The following is a 17,788-nucleotide window of genomic DNA, read 5'->3' as shown; positions in this document are numbered from 1 at the left end:
CAGGCGTGAGCCACTGCGCCCAGCCTAAGTCAATCATTTCTAACACTTTTTTTTTTTTTTAAGAGATGGGGGTCTCACTTTGTCACCCAGGCTGGAGTACTATGCTGTGATCATGGCTCTCTGCAGCCTCAAGCAACTCTCCCACCTCAACCTCCTCAGTAGCTGGGACTACAGGCATACATCACATCTGGCTAATTTTTAAATTTTTTTTGTAGAAACAGAGACTCACCTTGCTGCCCAGGGTGCTCTCAAACTCCTAACCTCCAACGATCTTCCCACCTCCACCTCCCCAAGTGGCTCATACCTCCCCAAGTGGCTCATACCTCCCCACATGGCTCATACCTCCCCAAGTGGCTCATACCACACCCAGCCTCCAACACTATTGAAAGGGAAGGTAGAGCTCTCCGCAGAGCCTAATTTACAATCAGTTGTGCTGGTAATAGTGAATAGTAATGAAAAAGGAATGCATGATGATATTATTGATCAGTCTTTTGTTTCTGAAGGCATCTTTTATTATGGAAATGGTCACACGTACACAAAGTAGAGAGCACAGTGTCATGAGCCCCGCTCACCACCCTGCTCCCACAGTTAGCAGCATCTGCCTAACCTTGGGTCATTTCTTCCTCCCGCAGCCTCCCCACCTCCCCCCACACACATTACCCACCCCCTGCAGCAAGCTGGGTTATTTTAAAGCAAATCCAAGATGCTATAACATTTCAGCCATAAACATTTATATCTTTAAGAGATATCTCCAAGAGATAAGATCTCTTTTTTTAAACGTAACTACCATTATCACACCAAAAAAAATTAACAGTAATTCCCAAATATCATCAAATACACACAGTCAGCGTTCACATTTCCCCAAATTGCTCTCTCTTTTTTCATGGATTGGAAGAATCGATATTTTTGGTTTTTATTTGATTTTTTAAAATTATCTCGTAAATGTCTTTTTAACAAGTGGTTTATTTGAATCTGATTCAAACGAAGTCCAGCATTGTACTTGCTTAATATGTCTCCTATATTGCTTCATCTGTAACAGTTCTTCCCTCCCCTTGGTTTTTTTGTTTTTTGTTTTAGATATGGAGTTTCGCTCTTGTTACCCAGGCTGGAGTGCAGTGGCGTGATCTAAGCTCATCGCAACCTCCGCCACCCAGGTTCAAATGATTCTTCTGCCTCAGCCTCCCAAGTAGCTGGAATTACAGGAGCCTGCCACCATGCCTGGCTAATTTCTGTATTTTTAGTAAAGATGGGGTTTCACCATGTTGGCCAGGCTGGTCTCAAACCCCTGACCTCAGGTTATCCGCCCGCTTTGGCCTCCCAAAGTGCTAGGATTACAGGCATGAGCCACCTCGCTCGGCCCCTCCTCTTGTTTTTTGCCTGTCACATATTCGTTTTGTTGGAAACCCGAGACATTGGTCCTATAAAACTCACTTTATTCTGGATTTTGCTGACTGCATCCCCATGGGGTTTGCTTATTTGTTTGTTTGAGATGGAGTCTTGCTCTGTCACCCAGGCTGGAGTGTAGTGGCGGGTCACGGCTCACTGCAGGCTCAACCTCCCAGACTTAAGCAATCCTCCAGCCTCAGCCTCCCAAATAGCTAGGACTACAGGCATGCACCACCACACGCAGCTAAGTTTTTTGATTTTTAGTAGACAAGATCTCACTATGTTGCCCAAGCTTGTCTCAAACTCCTGGCCTCAAGCAATCCTCCCACCTCAACCTCTCCAAAGTGCTGGAATTACAGGTGTGAGCCACCACGCCCAGCCCCCTATGGAGTTTTGACATCTCCTTGTATACCACGTCTCCTATAAACCAGTAGTGAACCTAGAAACTTGTCCAGCTAAATCTCCATTTCCTTGGCACGGATGCTTCCTGGGTGGCACCCTGCACTTCCTGCTACATCACACCAGGAGGCCCCCATGTCTGGCTCTGGCTGCTTCCCTTCCTGTTCAGTGAGACTGAGCAGCGGGCGCAGGTGCTACCCCCAGCCCACACTTTGCTATTCACCCTGTGCTGATCCCCAGGCAGAGACACTTCACTAGAGGGTCACACTGTATATATATCCGGGGAATAAGAGGTCACTTCAAATCGCTTATTCTCAATATTTTAAATTTCAGTCTCAAACAGAATGCAATTTCGTCTAGTTTATAAAACTTAATATACATATACTGCCACCTCAAAGTAATCAATCCAACACTTGGCCAGTTAATATGACCTAATTTCACATTTACCTGTACACTTACAGTACCCATACTACAGTGATTCTGCTATCATGCAGATTTCAACTTTATTATATACTTTAACAAAAATGGTATGTGAAATGGATATTATGTCTATTTACTTAAGGGTTATTTTGGAATGACTTACTAAATGGTAAAAGAAAACCTACATGGCCTATATTAGTAGGAAAGTCATTTTTGGAGAAGGATTATGTAAAAGGAATTACGGAATTGGGAATGAGCTGTTTCAGGCATGACGACAAGGCAAGAGCATCAGGAAATTACGGTGTTTCCTCTTAGCAACCACTGAGCAGCAGGAAAGGCAACAGAACTCAGCAGGACCCAGCACTCCTGGAGCCACGGCTTCCGAGAGCCTGGCACAGGCACACAGCTGGGTCAGGGTTCTCGTGTGGATATTTAAAACAACAGCGTCAAGATAAAACTATTGTCGTATCTGTAGCGTCTCTATTTGTGTATTTATTTTTCCTTGAAATAAAAATGTTCTAAAGTTACATTGTTTTCCATGCTGCCTGTTGTATTACCTCTCACAACTTACGCAACAAAATTTTACGTAGTCATATTTCCAGTTCTTATACGTCTGCTCTACTCCGTATTTCGATTTGGTTAGAAAATCTGATTATTCTTGACTTCACCAGGAGCTTTCTTTTTTATTTCTTCCAAATAAAAACTAATAGTCAACTTCATCAGGCATTATGACTGGAAAATTAAGCACTCGCGGAGAGAAAAGTAAGAATACAGTCATTTTATTTTATTATTTTATTTTTGAGAGAGGGTCTCACTCTCTGCCCGGGCTGAAGTGCAGTGGTGCCATCATAGATAGCTCACTGCAGACTCAACCTCCTGAGCTCAAACGATCCTCCTGCCTCAGTCTCCCGAGTAACTAGGACCATAGGTGTGCACCACCATGCCTGGCTAATTTTTGTATTTTTGGTAGAGACAGGGTTTCACCATGTTGCCCAGGCTGGTCTCGAACTTCTGGCTCACACAATCCTCCCACCTTGACCTCCCAACGTGCTGGGATTACAGGCATGAGCCACCGCACCCAGCCAGCCCTTTTAAGTTTGAGCCCTTTAACAGGATCTAAATCTGGTGCTCAGGATAAAATGTTGCCTCTGGTTCTTTCTTCCCAAAATTACAGTATTACGGAGGCATTCTTAATGTTCCCTCTTCAAATCAGAAACAGTAAGTTGAAATTGCCTTCAACTTACTGTTGATGGCAATTGGAGCCCAGATGCCAGTATTAGAGAACATATATTGAAGAACTGAATATGTAAGTAAACCACCATTTCCCTATACAAGTAAATGCATAGGATACTGCCAGTCATTAAATATTGAGTCTAGCACAATGTATGAAGCATAAAAATTCAGTGCCACTGGTTTTTAAACAGCTGTTTCCCCCAGAGAAAGGGCAACTTCTGGCCTGCACCAGTAAAATAGCAACCTTTTTTCATTACTTTGCATAAAGATTTATAAGTGTCCCAGGACCTGGGAAGCCAGTCTATAACAAGACGGCCCCCAGCGACTTCGCTTTCCTTCTCCACGGTGATCAGCCACACACAGACAGCCACTGTGTGTCGGCGAGCTGGTCTGCTACGTCAGCCCAGGTTTAAAATCCAGGCTTACTTTCGGTTAACGAATCGTACATGGATGGGCCCCCCTGGCGTCAGGAGCCCGTGGGTTTTTGCGTGAACGGCTTTAGTCTGAGAAGATGTTTTGATCTCAAAATGTTGAAGCAACTAAGAAGAGAAAGAGAGAGAAGGGGTCAGAATTGGAACAGCAGAAAATTCTCAGTGCTCCCTGAATGCTTTTACTCTTCCTGTGGCGGCACCGGGCTGCAGAGAGCCCAGGCAAGGAGCACCCACATCCAGCTTTTGGAGGCTACAGAACCTCTGGGTGAGCGGGAAGCCCGCTGTTTGGAAACAGAATTCATGTCCACTGAGCAGCTGTGCAGCCATGGGACAGAGATACAGGCAGATGCTCAGATGACTTAAGTTTCATTTGCCATTTCAAATTCTAACTCTGTTGCTTCCACTGCAGGTCTAGATGAAGAAGGCGTCAAAGGAGCAGGGGGAAATGCAGAACAAAGAGAAATTCCGGGTTTCCTGCTGGTTCTGAATCTGCAGCCACTTCAGACCCGGCCAGAAACAGAGGCGGAGAGAGCTGAATCCTCCAAAAGACTTCATCGTGCTAACATCCTGAATTTAAATATTCTTGGTTCGTACCTTTGATTCCATTTCTCATTTCTACAGTTCAAAAGCAGAACCAGCCCTGCCTCCCAGGATAAAACTGGAACGTACCTACATGGTGAGTTTGAAAGAACACCAAAGTATCCATCACCATAAAGCGATTATCTCCCCCACCGGCTGGCCAGGGCTTGATGTTCAAAGTCAGCCCTGGGCTTAGGAATACAGGTAACCTGCTCTAAAGACTTCTGTCCACAGACAGGCTCCTGGGGGGAGGGGGCCTTGCTTTCAGCCCATTTGGACAGGGCAGGGGGCAGATGAGCTGGTGACACCATAGTCTCCTACTCCTACTTAAGACCCAGGCAGTCCCCACCCTGCCCTTCCTCTCTCTCCAGTTTTGTCTCCCAGGCAAAGAAGCTGCAGCCAGGATGGGCTAGGGCTCCAGGCTGGAGTACCATGGTGTGATCACGGCTCTCTGCAGCCTCAACCTCCTGGGCTCAAGTGATCCTCCCACCTCAGCCTCCTCAGTAGCTGGGACTACAGGCATGCATCACATCTGGCTAATTTTTTTACTTTTTTGTAGAAACAGAGACTCGTTTTGTTGCCCAGGCTGCTCCCGAACTCCTAACCTCCAACGATCTTCCCACCTCCGCCTCCCCAAGGGCTGGGATTATAGGTGTGAGCCACCACGCCCGGCCTCTAACACTATTAGAAGGGGACGACGTAGAGCTCTCCGCAGAGCCTAATTTACAATCAGTTGTGCTGGTAATAGTGAATAGTGATGAAAAAGGAAAGAATGATGAGATTGTTGATCTTGGTTCGTACCTTTGATTCCATTTCTCATTTCTATAGTTCAAAAGCAGAAGCAGACCTGCCTCCCAGGGTAAAACTGGAATGTACCTGCACGGTGAGTTTGAAAGAATACCAAAGTATCCATCGCCCTAAAGCGACCATCTCTTTAAGATAATCTCTTTAAGATATCTCTTTTAAGATAATTAAGAGTCAGGCAGGGCACCAGGGCTCAAGGGTCAAGGCTTGCAATGGGGACACAGGCATAACTCACGCCTTCGTCACTATTAAAGAAATGAGCTGAACAGTATGTCTTCAGGCAGCTCCATCACGTGCTGGCATCTGGGTGAATCAGCCTAAACACCCAACCTCTGACCCCTCGCGCTGACCTCTCAGAAACGCCTGCTCATTCCCGCGTGGTAGAGGGAAGACTCACATGTGGGTCTCCTAACATCAAGGCCAACGTGCCACACAGTATTTTTTCTTTTCTGAGTGGTTTGTTTGTTGAAAAAATTAAAACTATGCAGGAGACAAAAGACAAAAAACACTGCTCCCCCTGACCTGCCCCCACCACATCCAGTTTCCAGTTCCCAGGGAGTTGGGGTGGATCTTCCAAACATGCTCCTGTTCCATCAAGTATCTTTCTCCTCATTTTAAGGGAACATATGAATATCACACCATGAAAGCTGTCCCCTTCCTTCCCAGTAGCCTTCAGGCATGTTCCCTGTGCTGTTGAGGCGGACGCCATTTATTTGGTTAAGAAAGGCCCCCCTGTTGGGAATTGAACAATGAGAACACATGGACACAGAGAGGGGAACATCACACACTGGGGCCTGTCAGGGGGTGGAGGGAAGAGGAGGGAGAGCATTAGCACAAATACCTAATGCATCGGGGGCTTAAAACCTAGAGGACAGGTTGATGGGTGCAGCAAACCACCATGGCACATGCATACCTATGTAACAAACCTGCACGTTCTGCACATGTATCCTAGAACTTAAAGAAAAATTTTTAAAAAAAGAAAAGAAAAGAAAAGAAAGGCCCCACTGTTGCTCCTGTGCTAAGAGACTTTCTTCATTAATTGGGGTTGAGTTTTATCCATTATCTTTTGGGACGCTCGTGTAATTTTTCTCCTTATTGTGGTGAATTCTACTGACAGATTTTCTCTAGGCAGACCATCCTTGCATTCCTGAATACACCTGATGGGTGAAGATGCCTTTCTATTTTATACATTCAGCCTGCCAACTGTTCATTTTGCATATTTTTCATCTTCAATGATTAATCAGTCAGGCTGGCCTGTAGTTTTTATCTTCCATATCATCCTTTCCAGGTTTGAATGTCAAGGTTATGCAAGTCTCACAAAATGAGACTTCCTTTTTCTATTCTCTACTTATATAAGACGATGATTACCTGTTCCCTGAAGTTCTGATAAAACTTGTCAATAATCCTGTCTAGGTTCAGGACATTTTAGGGGTAAATCTTTTTACCACTGACTCATTTCTTTGATCTGTTCTCACTGATTGGATATCTTAGGTCTGTTCTCTTTCATTTGAGTCCATTTGGATGACTTATATTTTTTCTAGCAAATAGTATGCTTTATCTAAGTCTTCAAATTCATTGGCAAAAAACTGTTAGAGGTATTTTCCTGATTAAAAAAAAAATCATCTCCTGCCCATACGGTTGTGCCTCCCTGCTCATTCCTCGCACTATTTGTGCCTTCTCTTTTTTAATCCTTTTTCTTTTTCTTTTTTATTTTTGAGACAGAGTCTTACTCTGTCACCCAGGCTGGAGTGCAGTGGCGTGATCTCGGCTCACTGCAACCTCCGCCTTCTGGGTTCAAGCAATTCTCCTGCCTCAGCCTCCCAAGTAGCTGTGATTACAGGCACCCTCCCCCGGGCCCGGCTAATGTTTGTATTTTTAGTAGAGATGGGATTTCACCATATTGGTCAGGCTGGTCTCGAACTCCTGACCTCATGATCTGCCCACCTCGGCCTCCCAAACTGCTGGGATTACAGGCGTGAGCCATGTGCCTGGCTTTTTTCTTAACAATTAAAAAATCATGGACCAGGCATGCTGGCTCACACCTGTAATCCCAGCACTTTGGGAGGCTGAGGCGGTGGATCACTTGAGGTCAGGAGTTTGAGACCAGCCTGGCCAACATGGTGAAACTCCGTCTCTACTAAAGATATAAAAAATTAGCTGGGCATGGTGGCAGGTGCCTGTAATCCCAGCTACTCCAGAGGCTGAGGCAGGAGAATCGCTTGAACCCAGGAGGCAGAGTTGCAGTGACCCAAGATTGTGCTACTGCACTCCAGCCTGGGCGACAGGGCGAGACTCTGTCAAAAAAAAAAAAAAAAAAAATCATGGGCCAGGCACGGTGGCTAACACCTGTAATCCCAGCACCTTGGGAGGCTGAGATGGTGGATCACTGGAGGTCAGGAGTTTGAGACCAGCCTGGCCAACATGGTGAATCCCCATCTCTACTAAAAATACAAAAATTAGCTGGGCATGGTGGCAGGCACCTGTAACCCCAGCTACTCCAGAGGCTGAGGCAGGAGAATCATTTGAACCCAGGAGGCAGAGTTGCAGTGACCCAAGATTGCGCTACTGCACTCCAGCCTGGGCGACAGGGCGAGACTCCGTCAAAAAAAAAAAAAAAAAATCATGGAGTTTGAGACCAGCCTGGCCAACATGGTGAGTCCCCATCTCTACTAAAAATACAAAAATTAGCTGGGCATGGTGATGGGCACCTATAATCTCAGCTACTCCAGAGGCTGAGGCAGGAGAATTGCATGAACCCAGGAGGTGGAGGTTGCGGTGAGCCGATTGCGCCACTGCACTCCAGCCTGATGACAGAGCAATACTCAAACAAACAAACAAACAAACAAAAAACCCATGATGCTCCCTTTCTATACTTGCCCAGGTAGAAATAAGGGCTTTTTAAGCAAAAGCTTTAGCAGGTATATCCATATGTTAACAGCAGCAAACAAGACCCCATCACGAGCTCCAAACACCATTTCACCGCTGGCCTCTTGCTCAGGTGTCTACCCCGGTTCTTCAGGCAGCCAGAGCTTGGAGGTAACAAGCCTTCCCTCCCAACTCACCGATGCCCTTTTGGAGGGCGCAGTGGCTGCAGGAGGCACAGCAGCATTTTAGGGAGCCGAGACCTTCCTGAAAACACTCCCCACAGCAGACTTAGTGCGGGGCTCAGAGGATGAGAATAGCTTCCACTTCTTGGGCACAGACTCTGTGCGTGGACTGTTTTTCCTCCTCACACACCTATCAGGCAGGGGTTTGGCCCCTTTTGTAAATGAACTGTGACAGGCTCAGTTCAGGTGGCTGAGAAAACTGCCAAGGTCCCGGAGCCAGCAAGTGGCAGAACTGAGGGTGAAGCCGGTTTGCCCTGAGCTCCCCTATACACCGAGCTGCCGCTCACATGCTTCCAGGGACAGGGGCAGGGGCCACATCCACAGCAAGGTGGGATGGCCACTTGGTCCCCCCAGCCCCACCCCAGCAGAGCCTTGTGGGCCACCTGTGCCTCCAGAACCAGCTCTGAGCCAGTGGGGGTTCTCCCCACACCTCGTTCTGTGCCTCCTCTCTGGGCAGTAGACCCTTACCTTCTCCAGCTCCGGTGCCCACCCTAAGCCTGACCATCGAGAATCCCTCTCCCCCTCCTCCAGTCAACCAGGCTTCCCTGGTCCCTTACTGTCCCTTCTGCCCAACTCTGGGCTCCCAGTGAGCCGGGAGGAGGCACCTGTATGACTTGTAGGGAAAAAGTCGAGACACCTGGATCCCACCCTGCACCTGCCACTGTGGGACTTGGCAAGTGGCTGTTGCTCTCTAAGCCTCGGTTTCCTCATCAGTAAAATGGGGAGATGAGGTCACCAGGCACTCCCCACGTTCTCCCAATGCTCAGGCAACGATGGAGCTCCCAAACCTCGGGCCAGGGTTTCCCGTCGCTGGAAACAGTCTTCTCCAACTTGCAGCAGAGGCTAACGGGTGGAATTTTCTCCGCCATTGGCTTTTCTTTTATAAAATTTCCTTCAGGTGTTACTTAGTTCCTGCTACAGCCTGAACCCAGATACGGTGAAAACCCAGAATTACGTATCTTCACGTGTGAGGTGTTCTCTAACGACACCCAGGGCTTCTGATGTTTCGCAACCTAAGAAGCTCGAGAACCAGTGCTCCGTGTAAATGGTTGGCTCGGTTAAACAAAGGAGACCAGCAAGAGGGCCACTGTGCCTTTCCCGGGGGGCCTGCTGCTGAGGGTGCCTGAGACGCCAGCTCCTAACTGCAGACCCAGCCACTAGAGGTGGAGGTGGGGTCCCCAAACCCCATAGGGCCTCGCATAGACCTCCAGCGTTTCTCAGATTGTAGCCATGCACCACACCACCGTCATCGGTGGCAGCAGTGGATGCCCCACCCCTAACCCACCAAACCCGCGACTCTGCAGGCGGGGCTAGGAGTCTGCCTTGTAAGGCCCTCCCTGCTGGCTTTATGCTCCCTAGCGTTTGAAGACCACTCATTTGACCCCCGCTCCCCTCTCTCCCAACCTGCTGTGTGATGGCAGGAGAGCTGGGCTCTGGGCCCCCGACACCCCCAGTGACACACACCCCATCCAAATCTTCAGGCTGTGGCCTGTCGTCCACCCACACGATTCCAAGGAAGGAGTGAAGCAAGGCAGGAGGCCATGGGGTTGAAGTGGCTGCCATGGTTGGGGGGCAGGGTGGGCACGGGAGATGGGGAGTCATTTTCAAGGGATTTCATGCAGAGCTCTTGTTTTTGGATAGGGTCTCACTCTGTCGCCCACGCTGGAGTGCTGTGGTGTGATCAAGGCTCACTGCAGCCTTGAACTCCTAGGTTCAAGTGAGCCTCCCGCCTCAGCCTCCTGAGTAGCTGGGACCACAGGCGTGAGCCACAATGCCTGACAGCTCTTGCTCTTAAGTTTCCAAAATCGTGTTTTCTTTTTAACCTGGAAGTCTTTATCCAGTTGAGCCCGGTAGAAAGAGGCCGAACCCAAAGGCCAACGTTTGGCCTCCACGCCCTACCTGGATCACGACGAGGTGAATCTCCAGTTCTGCGATCCTCCGCCCTATGCAGCTGCGAACCCCATGACCAAAGGGGATGGATCCAAAATTGTCAACTCTGTCTAAGTCTCCTTTCCGCAGCCAGCGCTCAGGCCGGAACTCCTTGGCCCGAGGGAAGTTCTCATCCTGGTACGATGTGGCATAGTGGCAAAGGGCCAGCTGGGTCTGAGGAAATCAGGGATGACACAGAAAGGATAAGGAGCAGAATCACACGAGAGCAGGGCAGGGCCCAGAGCCCTAGCAGGACAGTCTCCCGGGATGCTCCCTCCCGGGGGCCGCCTGGGTCCACTCACACCCAGGATGGCAGCAGCTCCCTCCCTTCCCTCTCCACAGTGCACACCAAATGTCACTGCAACCACTGACAAGAACATCAAGCCCTGCAGACTCTCCGCAGTGACTGGCTACTTCCACACGGCCCGGGGAGCAGGCCAAGGAGCATGGGCGGCCTTGCTGGTAAGCAGTAAGTTTCCAGAACTTTGAGATCACATAATTCCCCTCCTTTCTCCCAACACCCCATCTTCATCTTAAAATACATGCAAAAGAAAAGGAAACCTATTGATCTCTGCTTAGGGACAAAGACTCTCTGAAGGTAGAAGCAGATTCCAATTCAGCCCCAACCCGCAAGGCCTGGCCAACCCCTATGTCCCCAAACTCACGCCTTTCGGAATCAGATACCCGCCAATAACCAGGTCTTCCTGGGTGACCCGGCCGTTCCCTGGCAGCACTGGAAACAGCCTGCAGAAGAGCCAGCGGGGACAGGAACGATGTGGTGACTTTCACAATATTTTATTGAACATTCAGAACCTCAGATATATTCCCATTTCCATTAAAAATTCTTAAAAAGTAACACATGATACTTTTTCAACTGAAACATTTTGCAAGGACCTTCGCGGCTTCTTTGCTGTCTTGCTTTGCCAGCAAGTATTCTGAGGAATGTGGAAAAGATTCCCAAAGCAAAACGTTTGCAAAACACAAAGCCAAGTCTTTCACATGCCATTGTGTTCCCAGAAGGGAAAATTCCAGGTTTCTAATATTTTATGTGACCATGGGACCACTTTATCAAGGAATAGTTCATAGGACTTAAGGCCCCATGAAATGCATTTGGAGAAACGGCATTTCAGCCATCAGGTTATCTCAGAAAACACTGAATAAAACTTTAATTAATAAATACCAAAAACCCCACAGCCAGCTCCTGTTTTGTTTTGTTTTTTTTAATTTTGAGATTGAACAGCATGCTCTATAGGTTGAGGGTCATTATCAAGTCAGCTTTGAAAGAATTCTTTAGTACATACTGCAGAAAACAAGCTTTGCTCTTTGTCACAGCACTTCCTCACAGAGGATGCTGTGTTTTGGGGAAGGGATGTCATCTGTCCCTAATCCCACCTCCTACCCAAACCATCCCCTCAACCCAGGACAGCCCACATCCCTCCAGCTTTCCCCTTTGTCAGGAAAGCCCTGTCTGGGAGCAAATGAGCCTCAGTGGGTGGCTTCTCAACCCAGATGAGGACATTCGCATAAGAACCATGAGGTTTGTACCCAGGTCTGGAAATCAGCAGAACGCCCAAACTGTTTTCCTGACATATCGATCTTGTTTAGTGTTATCTTCAGAGGAACAAAGTCAAAGGCCGTTGACCCAGGCATATGTTGGGAAACCCCCGATAAGCCAATTGGCTAAAGCAGTGACAATATTCAATGACTGCTCCAAAAATCTTTTTTTTTAAAAAACAGTCTCGCTCTGTTGCCCAGGCTAGAGTGCAGTGGTGCAATCTCGGCTCTATCACCTGGCTTCAAGTGATTCTCTTGCCCCAGCCTCCCAAGTAGCTGAGACTACAGGCACCCACCCCCACACCTGGCTAATTTTTGTATTTTTAGTAGAGACGCGGTTTCACCATGTTGGCCAGACTGCTCTTGAACTCCTGACCTCAGGTGATCTGCCTTGGCCTCCCAAAGTGCTGGGATTACAGGTGTGAGCCACTGTGCCCAGCCCAAAGATATTTACAGAGAACAAGGATTATGTCGACCCATAAAACAGAATGGTCTTTCTGCTATTCTGACAAGAGCAGAGGAAAAATAACAGTCACGAACATCCTCATCCTAAACAAGTCAGTCATGGAAGGCAGCTGGAGAACTTGTTATGATAGAGAACCAGGGACATAAGGGACACAGTTTGTTGATAGATTCTGGCGAGCCTTTTACCTCAGGGTTTCCTTAAGGAGAGCTCTGACCAGCGGGACCTTGGGGACATCAGCTGCAGTTGGAACATGCCTTTCCCCTAAATTCTTGACGATCTCCCGGTACACCGTCTGCTGCACCTCTGGGTGCCTTGCCAGGAGGTACACTGTCCAGGACAAGGTGAAGGACGTCTAAGGAGAGAAAGCGGCAGACACAGGCAGGCAGTGAGTAACACCAGGACTGAAACAGACGCGGTGGCAGGTATGAAGTCCCCTGGGAATACACACAGCTGCAAAGTCAAACTCATCCAATTCCATATAGCACTTAATGTCTTACTGAAATGAAAGACTGTTTCCTTAATTCATGGCAAAAAAAAAAAATAATAATAACCGAACATATTTGGCAAGTGACATGGACTCTATGATTCGTATGCTCCTGTCATGAAAAACCACAGGAAACATGATCCTGGAGCTTTTTTAATCACTGAAGAGCAGTATGTCAGGGACACTGTGGAGCCTGGAGGATCTGCTGGGACTTCGTGTGACCTTCTTTGCAGGGCTTACTCGCTGTGTGCCAGAAAGGGCCTCAGGCTGCCCCCCAGCATCCCCAGGCCCAGGAAGCTGGGCCCAGCCCACTCTGGCTGCCCTAATCTAGATATTGGAGTGCACAGGGGATCACTAGTTAGCCATCGTGTCCTGCCTTCATCAAGGAAGGTCCACACAGAGCAAGTCAATAGCTTGTCTATACAAAGCAGTGTGTCTTTTTTTTTTTTTTTTCAGAGTCTCGCTCTGTTGCTCAGGTTGGAGTGCAGTGGTGCGATCTGGGCTCACTGCAAGCTCCGCCTCCTGGGTTCCCACCATTCTCTTGCCTCAGCCTCCTGAGTAGCTGGGACTACAGGCGCCCGCCACCACGCCCACCCAGCTAATTTTGTATTTTTTAGTAGAGATGCGATTTCAACGTGTTGGTCAGGCTGGTCTCAGACTCCTGACCTTGTGATCTGCCCACCTCAGCCTCTCAAAGTGCTGGGACTACAGGCGTGAGCCATGGCACCTGGCCAGCCATGTCATTTTTTATACCTCTCCTCAAACCTTTCTACTTATTGAAAATCATTGTTTTATTCTCGTAGGTCCCAAGATTTTCACTAAAATCAATAGTATCATCTATGGGGCTACATTTCACTCTCTTGTAAACAAGGAAATGCCACAGTATAAAGGCCTTTCTCTTTCACCAAAAAAAAAAAAAACAAAAAACCTAATTTAAGCAGGCAATATTGATATCATTTTCTTGTAGAAGATATCACGTGTTTTGGAGGGCAGGCCACTTGTATATATAATAGAATGTGCAAGCTCTTATAAATTATAAAAGATTAGTTAGATGCTTCCTATCAAGAGAATAGAAAATTTCTATTAAAATCACATTTTTACGGAAAAAATGTGGTATATCCATACAATGGAATACTACTCGGTAATAAAAAAGAATGAGTTACTGTTATATGCCACTACATGGATGAATCTGAGTCATTCTTCTGAGTTCAGGAAGCCAGATGCAAAAGACAGCATACCATATGACTCCATTTTCATCGATGTTTAAAAAAATGTGGCAGTGGTTTCATAAATGATTCCATCTGTCAACAATCTGTATTGCATTAGGCAGTTTAAACGGAGTTGACTGTGCATAAATTATGCTGCAATAAAATCATACTAATTTTTAAAAATCAGTATGAAGTTGTAAGAATTTGTCCCCTGGCTTCTATTGCAGGATGCTAAACGGAACAGCTTCCTTCTGAACGCCACCTCATTGTGATGTTCTTAGTTACCACCAGGGGGCAGGAGGCACAAGCTCAGCGACCAGGCCATTCATTCATTTCTTCACCTTTCAAGCGGTGTCTCAATTTGAGCAAATCCACACCATCACATTCACATAGTTAATTAGAATCTTCATTGATTGTATCATTTAGTTTGCATTGAATTCATATACTTTTTGTTTTATTGTTGCACAAGATCCAAAAGAATAAGGAGTTTATGCTGTGTGTGTGTTTTTGTTTTGTTTCGTTTTTTGCTTTTACATGCTTAAGTGACATCATAAGAAGAAGAAGAAAGCTTTAAGGCTTCTTCGTCCCTTTAAGATGGAGGTCTGGCCGGGCGCGGTGGCTCAAGCCTGTAATCCCAGCACTTTGGGAGGCCGAGACGGGCGGATCACGAGGTCAGGAGATCGAGACCATCCGGCTAACACGGTGAAACCCCGTCTCTACTAAAAAGTACAAAAGTACAAAAAACTAGCCGGGCGAGGTGGCGAGCGCCTGTAGTCCCAGCTACTCGGGAGGCTGAGCCAGGAGAATGGCGTAAACCCGGGAGGCGGAGCTTGCAGTGAGCCGAGATCCGGCCACCGCACTCCAGCCTGGGCGACAGAGCGAGACTCCGTCTCAAAAAAAAAAAAAAAAAAAAAAAAAAAAAAAAAAAAAAAAGATGGAGGTCTGTGCAGGGAGTGCCTTATTCAAGGCCGGGAAGCACCTGCGCAAAGGAAAAGCTTTCAGATGATGAGCTTGGTTGTTTAGTTTTGCCACCTGTTAATGAAGTCAACGACTCCTACCTTAGAGGAAGCTGTGAGACAGGCAGGGTGTGCATGGAATGCTTTGGAAACAGCGAAGCGTCACACAATCTAAATTCTCACTTTCCACCCGGCCACCAGAAGCACCCTAGCCCGCAGCTTCCCCAGTTTCCGGCCAGAAATTTCATTATCTTCCACCTACTGAAAGCATCAGCCTAGCTCCTCCCCGTTTTGCCACTTCCTTTTACCAAATTTTACAACTGCTCTGCACCTGTACCTACATGGGGATCATTTTCACACATATCCTATTAATTGTATCATATACATGTGTTTTTGAAAGGAACTTGGCTCCTTATCCCCCCTGGACCATGCCACTCCCATCCAGCCAAGAAACCCATGTTAACTACCTAGTGTGTTCCCTCCACGCCCTGCTCTGTGTTCACGCAGTCACGGACAGATGTGCACATGCACACAGCTGGGAGGGGGCGGTGCCGCTGCGTCTTACTCACAGGACACGGTATACCCGCTGGTCTGCCTCTTCCTTTCCCATGGGATAGCCTGTGGGATGCCCCCAGGTTAATGGGCAGTGCTCTGTTCTCATTCTGATATGGACCCTCCCTGGTTCCAGTGTATCATTGATCTGCCACACTACTGGGCTGCATTCACAGGGAATTTGTTGATACACACACACACACACACACACACACTCTCTCTCTCTCTCTCTCATATCAACCAAACTGCTTAAGTTTACTTTCTTCATACTCTCTTTAGCAGGTTTTGGTTTTGAAGTTATGTTGGCTTTATATAACAAATTGAGGGGTGAATGAAATGAATTCTTGGCTTTATGAAATAAATTCCACGGCCTGGAATATTTCAAATGATAACTAATAAGGTTTTTAATGTCCGTACCCTCTTCATTTGTGAAATTATGAAACAATGAGAAAATGTTAGGAATGACTTGTAAACTGTAAACATTTATTATAATTTTGTGTGTGTGATATGGCATTTTGGTTACGCTTTTCACAGAAATCATTATGCACCTTACATTTAATATATAATCATGCATCGTATAGGGATGTTTTGGTCAATGATGGACCCAATATACAACAGTGGTCCCATAAGATTATAATCCCACATTTGTACTGTAGCTTGCCAGTGTTTGAGTATGTTTGGATACACACATACTTACCACTGTGTTCCAGCTGCCCACAGTATTCAGTGCAGTAACATGCTGTGCAGTTGTGTAGCCTAGGAGAAATAGGCTCGACCATGCAGCCTAGGTGTCTGGTAGGCTACCATCTAGGTTTGTGTAAATACACTCTAAGATGTTCACGCAATGACAGGACCACCCAACAACGCATTTCTCAGAACAAATCTGCATCATTAAGTGATGCGTGACTACTCACGCAGAGTTTTCTCCTCCTGGAGCCCCTCAGCAGTACAGCAGGCCTAGTACAAACATGAACAGTGTGCTAAACAAATCTGCCTTAAAAGTAGACAACAGCCAGTCACAGTGGCTCATGCCTGTAATCCCAGCACTTTGGGAGGCCGAGGCAGGTGGGTCACCTGAGGCCAGGCGTTCGAGACAGCCTGGCCAACATGGTGAAATCCCCATTGCTACTAAAAATACAAAAAATTAACTGGGGATGGTGGCAGGCACCTGTAATCCGAGTTACTCTGGAGGCTGAGGCAGGAGAATCACTTGAACCTGAGAGACCGAGTTTGCAGTGAGCCGAGACCGTGCCATTGCACTCCAGCCTGGGCGATACAGTAAAACTCCATCCTCCCCCGCAAAAAGAGTAGACTACGTCTGCGAGATGGTGAGGAAGGGGTTATCGTGTGTTGCTTGCTGAGAACCAGGACCCCAGACTCACCGTGTCAACGCCGGCCAGCAGCATCTCAGTCACGTTGGCATAGATCTCCTGTAGCGTCAGCGCCTGGCTAAGGAAGAGGTATGTGAGGAGTCCCCCGCTCGCCCTCCGGCCTCGGTCCGTGTGGTACTGTATGTCCCTCAACTTGTTGTCAACATGAATTTGGCCTGTTTGAAAACAGTATTTCTTTTGAAAGGAGTTTGGGTTGACAATCATCTTTTCAGTCTCAATGCCCTCTGTCCTCCCAGTAGCTTAACTAAACCAGGGGCAGATGACAGAGGGTAAGGAAACCCAACTTATCTAATGTCAACCTGGGAGTTTCACTCATACACTTGCTTATGTAAATGAATGAAAGTTAAAAGACAAGCTAAACATATCTTTCTTTTTAAAAATAAGCTGTAAGATATTTGCAAATGTTTGCTTTACTAATCCAATAGCCAAATATATTATTTATATAATATAAGTAACAAAAACGCAAACTCTTTTATTTTTATCTACCACATTTTCAGAAGAGAAAATGAATGGAGGGGAAAAGGCCATGCATTATTATCTGGGATGTTACCGTGCAGCACAGACTTCAGGGCTTATATATTCAAATAAATGTTGTTGTTGTTTTTTCCTTAAGACAGAGTCTTGCTCTGTGGCCCAGGCTGGAGTGCAGTGGCATGATCTTGGCTCTCTGCAACCTCTGCCTCCCAGGTTCAAGCAATTCTCCTGCCTCAGCCTCCTGAGTAGCTGGGATTACAGGCACACACCACCACGCCCAGTTAATTTTTGTATTTTTAGTAGAGATGCGGTTTCGCCATGTTGTCCAGGCTGGTCTTGAATTACTAACCTCAGGTGATCCTCCTGCCTCAGCCTCCCAAACTGCTGGGATTACAGGCATGAGCCACTGTGCCCA

The 17,788-nt window shown here is 47.2% G+C and overlaps 1 protein-coding gene across 1 annotated transcript in view; it reads right to left on the bottom strand.

Annotated features, from left to right (window-relative positions):
* Window positions 1–658: 658 nt before the first annotated feature.
* LOC105492430 (cytochrome P450 family 27 subfamily C member 1) overlaps window positions 659–17,788 on the bottom strand; it is a 31,522-nt gene continuing 14,392 nt past the window's right edge. Inside the window, exons 4-8 of the mRNA XM_071072496.1 lie at window positions 16,891–17,054; window positions 12,494–12,660; window positions 10,954–11,032; window positions 10,259–10,462; window positions 659–3,977 (exon numbers count right to left, since the gene is read on the bottom strand). Of these exons, the coding sequence (XP_070928597.1) occupies window positions 3,861–3,977; window positions 10,259–10,462; window positions 10,954–11,032; window positions 12,494–12,660; window positions 16,891–17,054 (731 nt within the window). The 3' untranslated portion in view covers window positions 659–3,860. The remainder of the gene's footprint in view (window positions 3,978–10,258; window positions 10,463–10,953; window positions 11,033–12,493; window positions 12,661–16,890; window positions 17,055–17,788) is intronic.

This window comes from Macaca nemestrina, chromosome 11 (assembly GCF_043159975.1).
Source record: "Macaca nemestrina isolate mMacNem1 chromosome 11, mMacNem.hap1, whole genome shotgun sequence".
Lineage (NCBI taxonomy): Eukaryota > Metazoa > Chordata > Mammalia > Primates > Cercopithecidae > Macaca > Macaca nemestrina.
The sequence above is the reverse complement of the archived record's forward strand: the minus strand, read 5'-3'. Positions and strand labels throughout refer to the sequence as shown.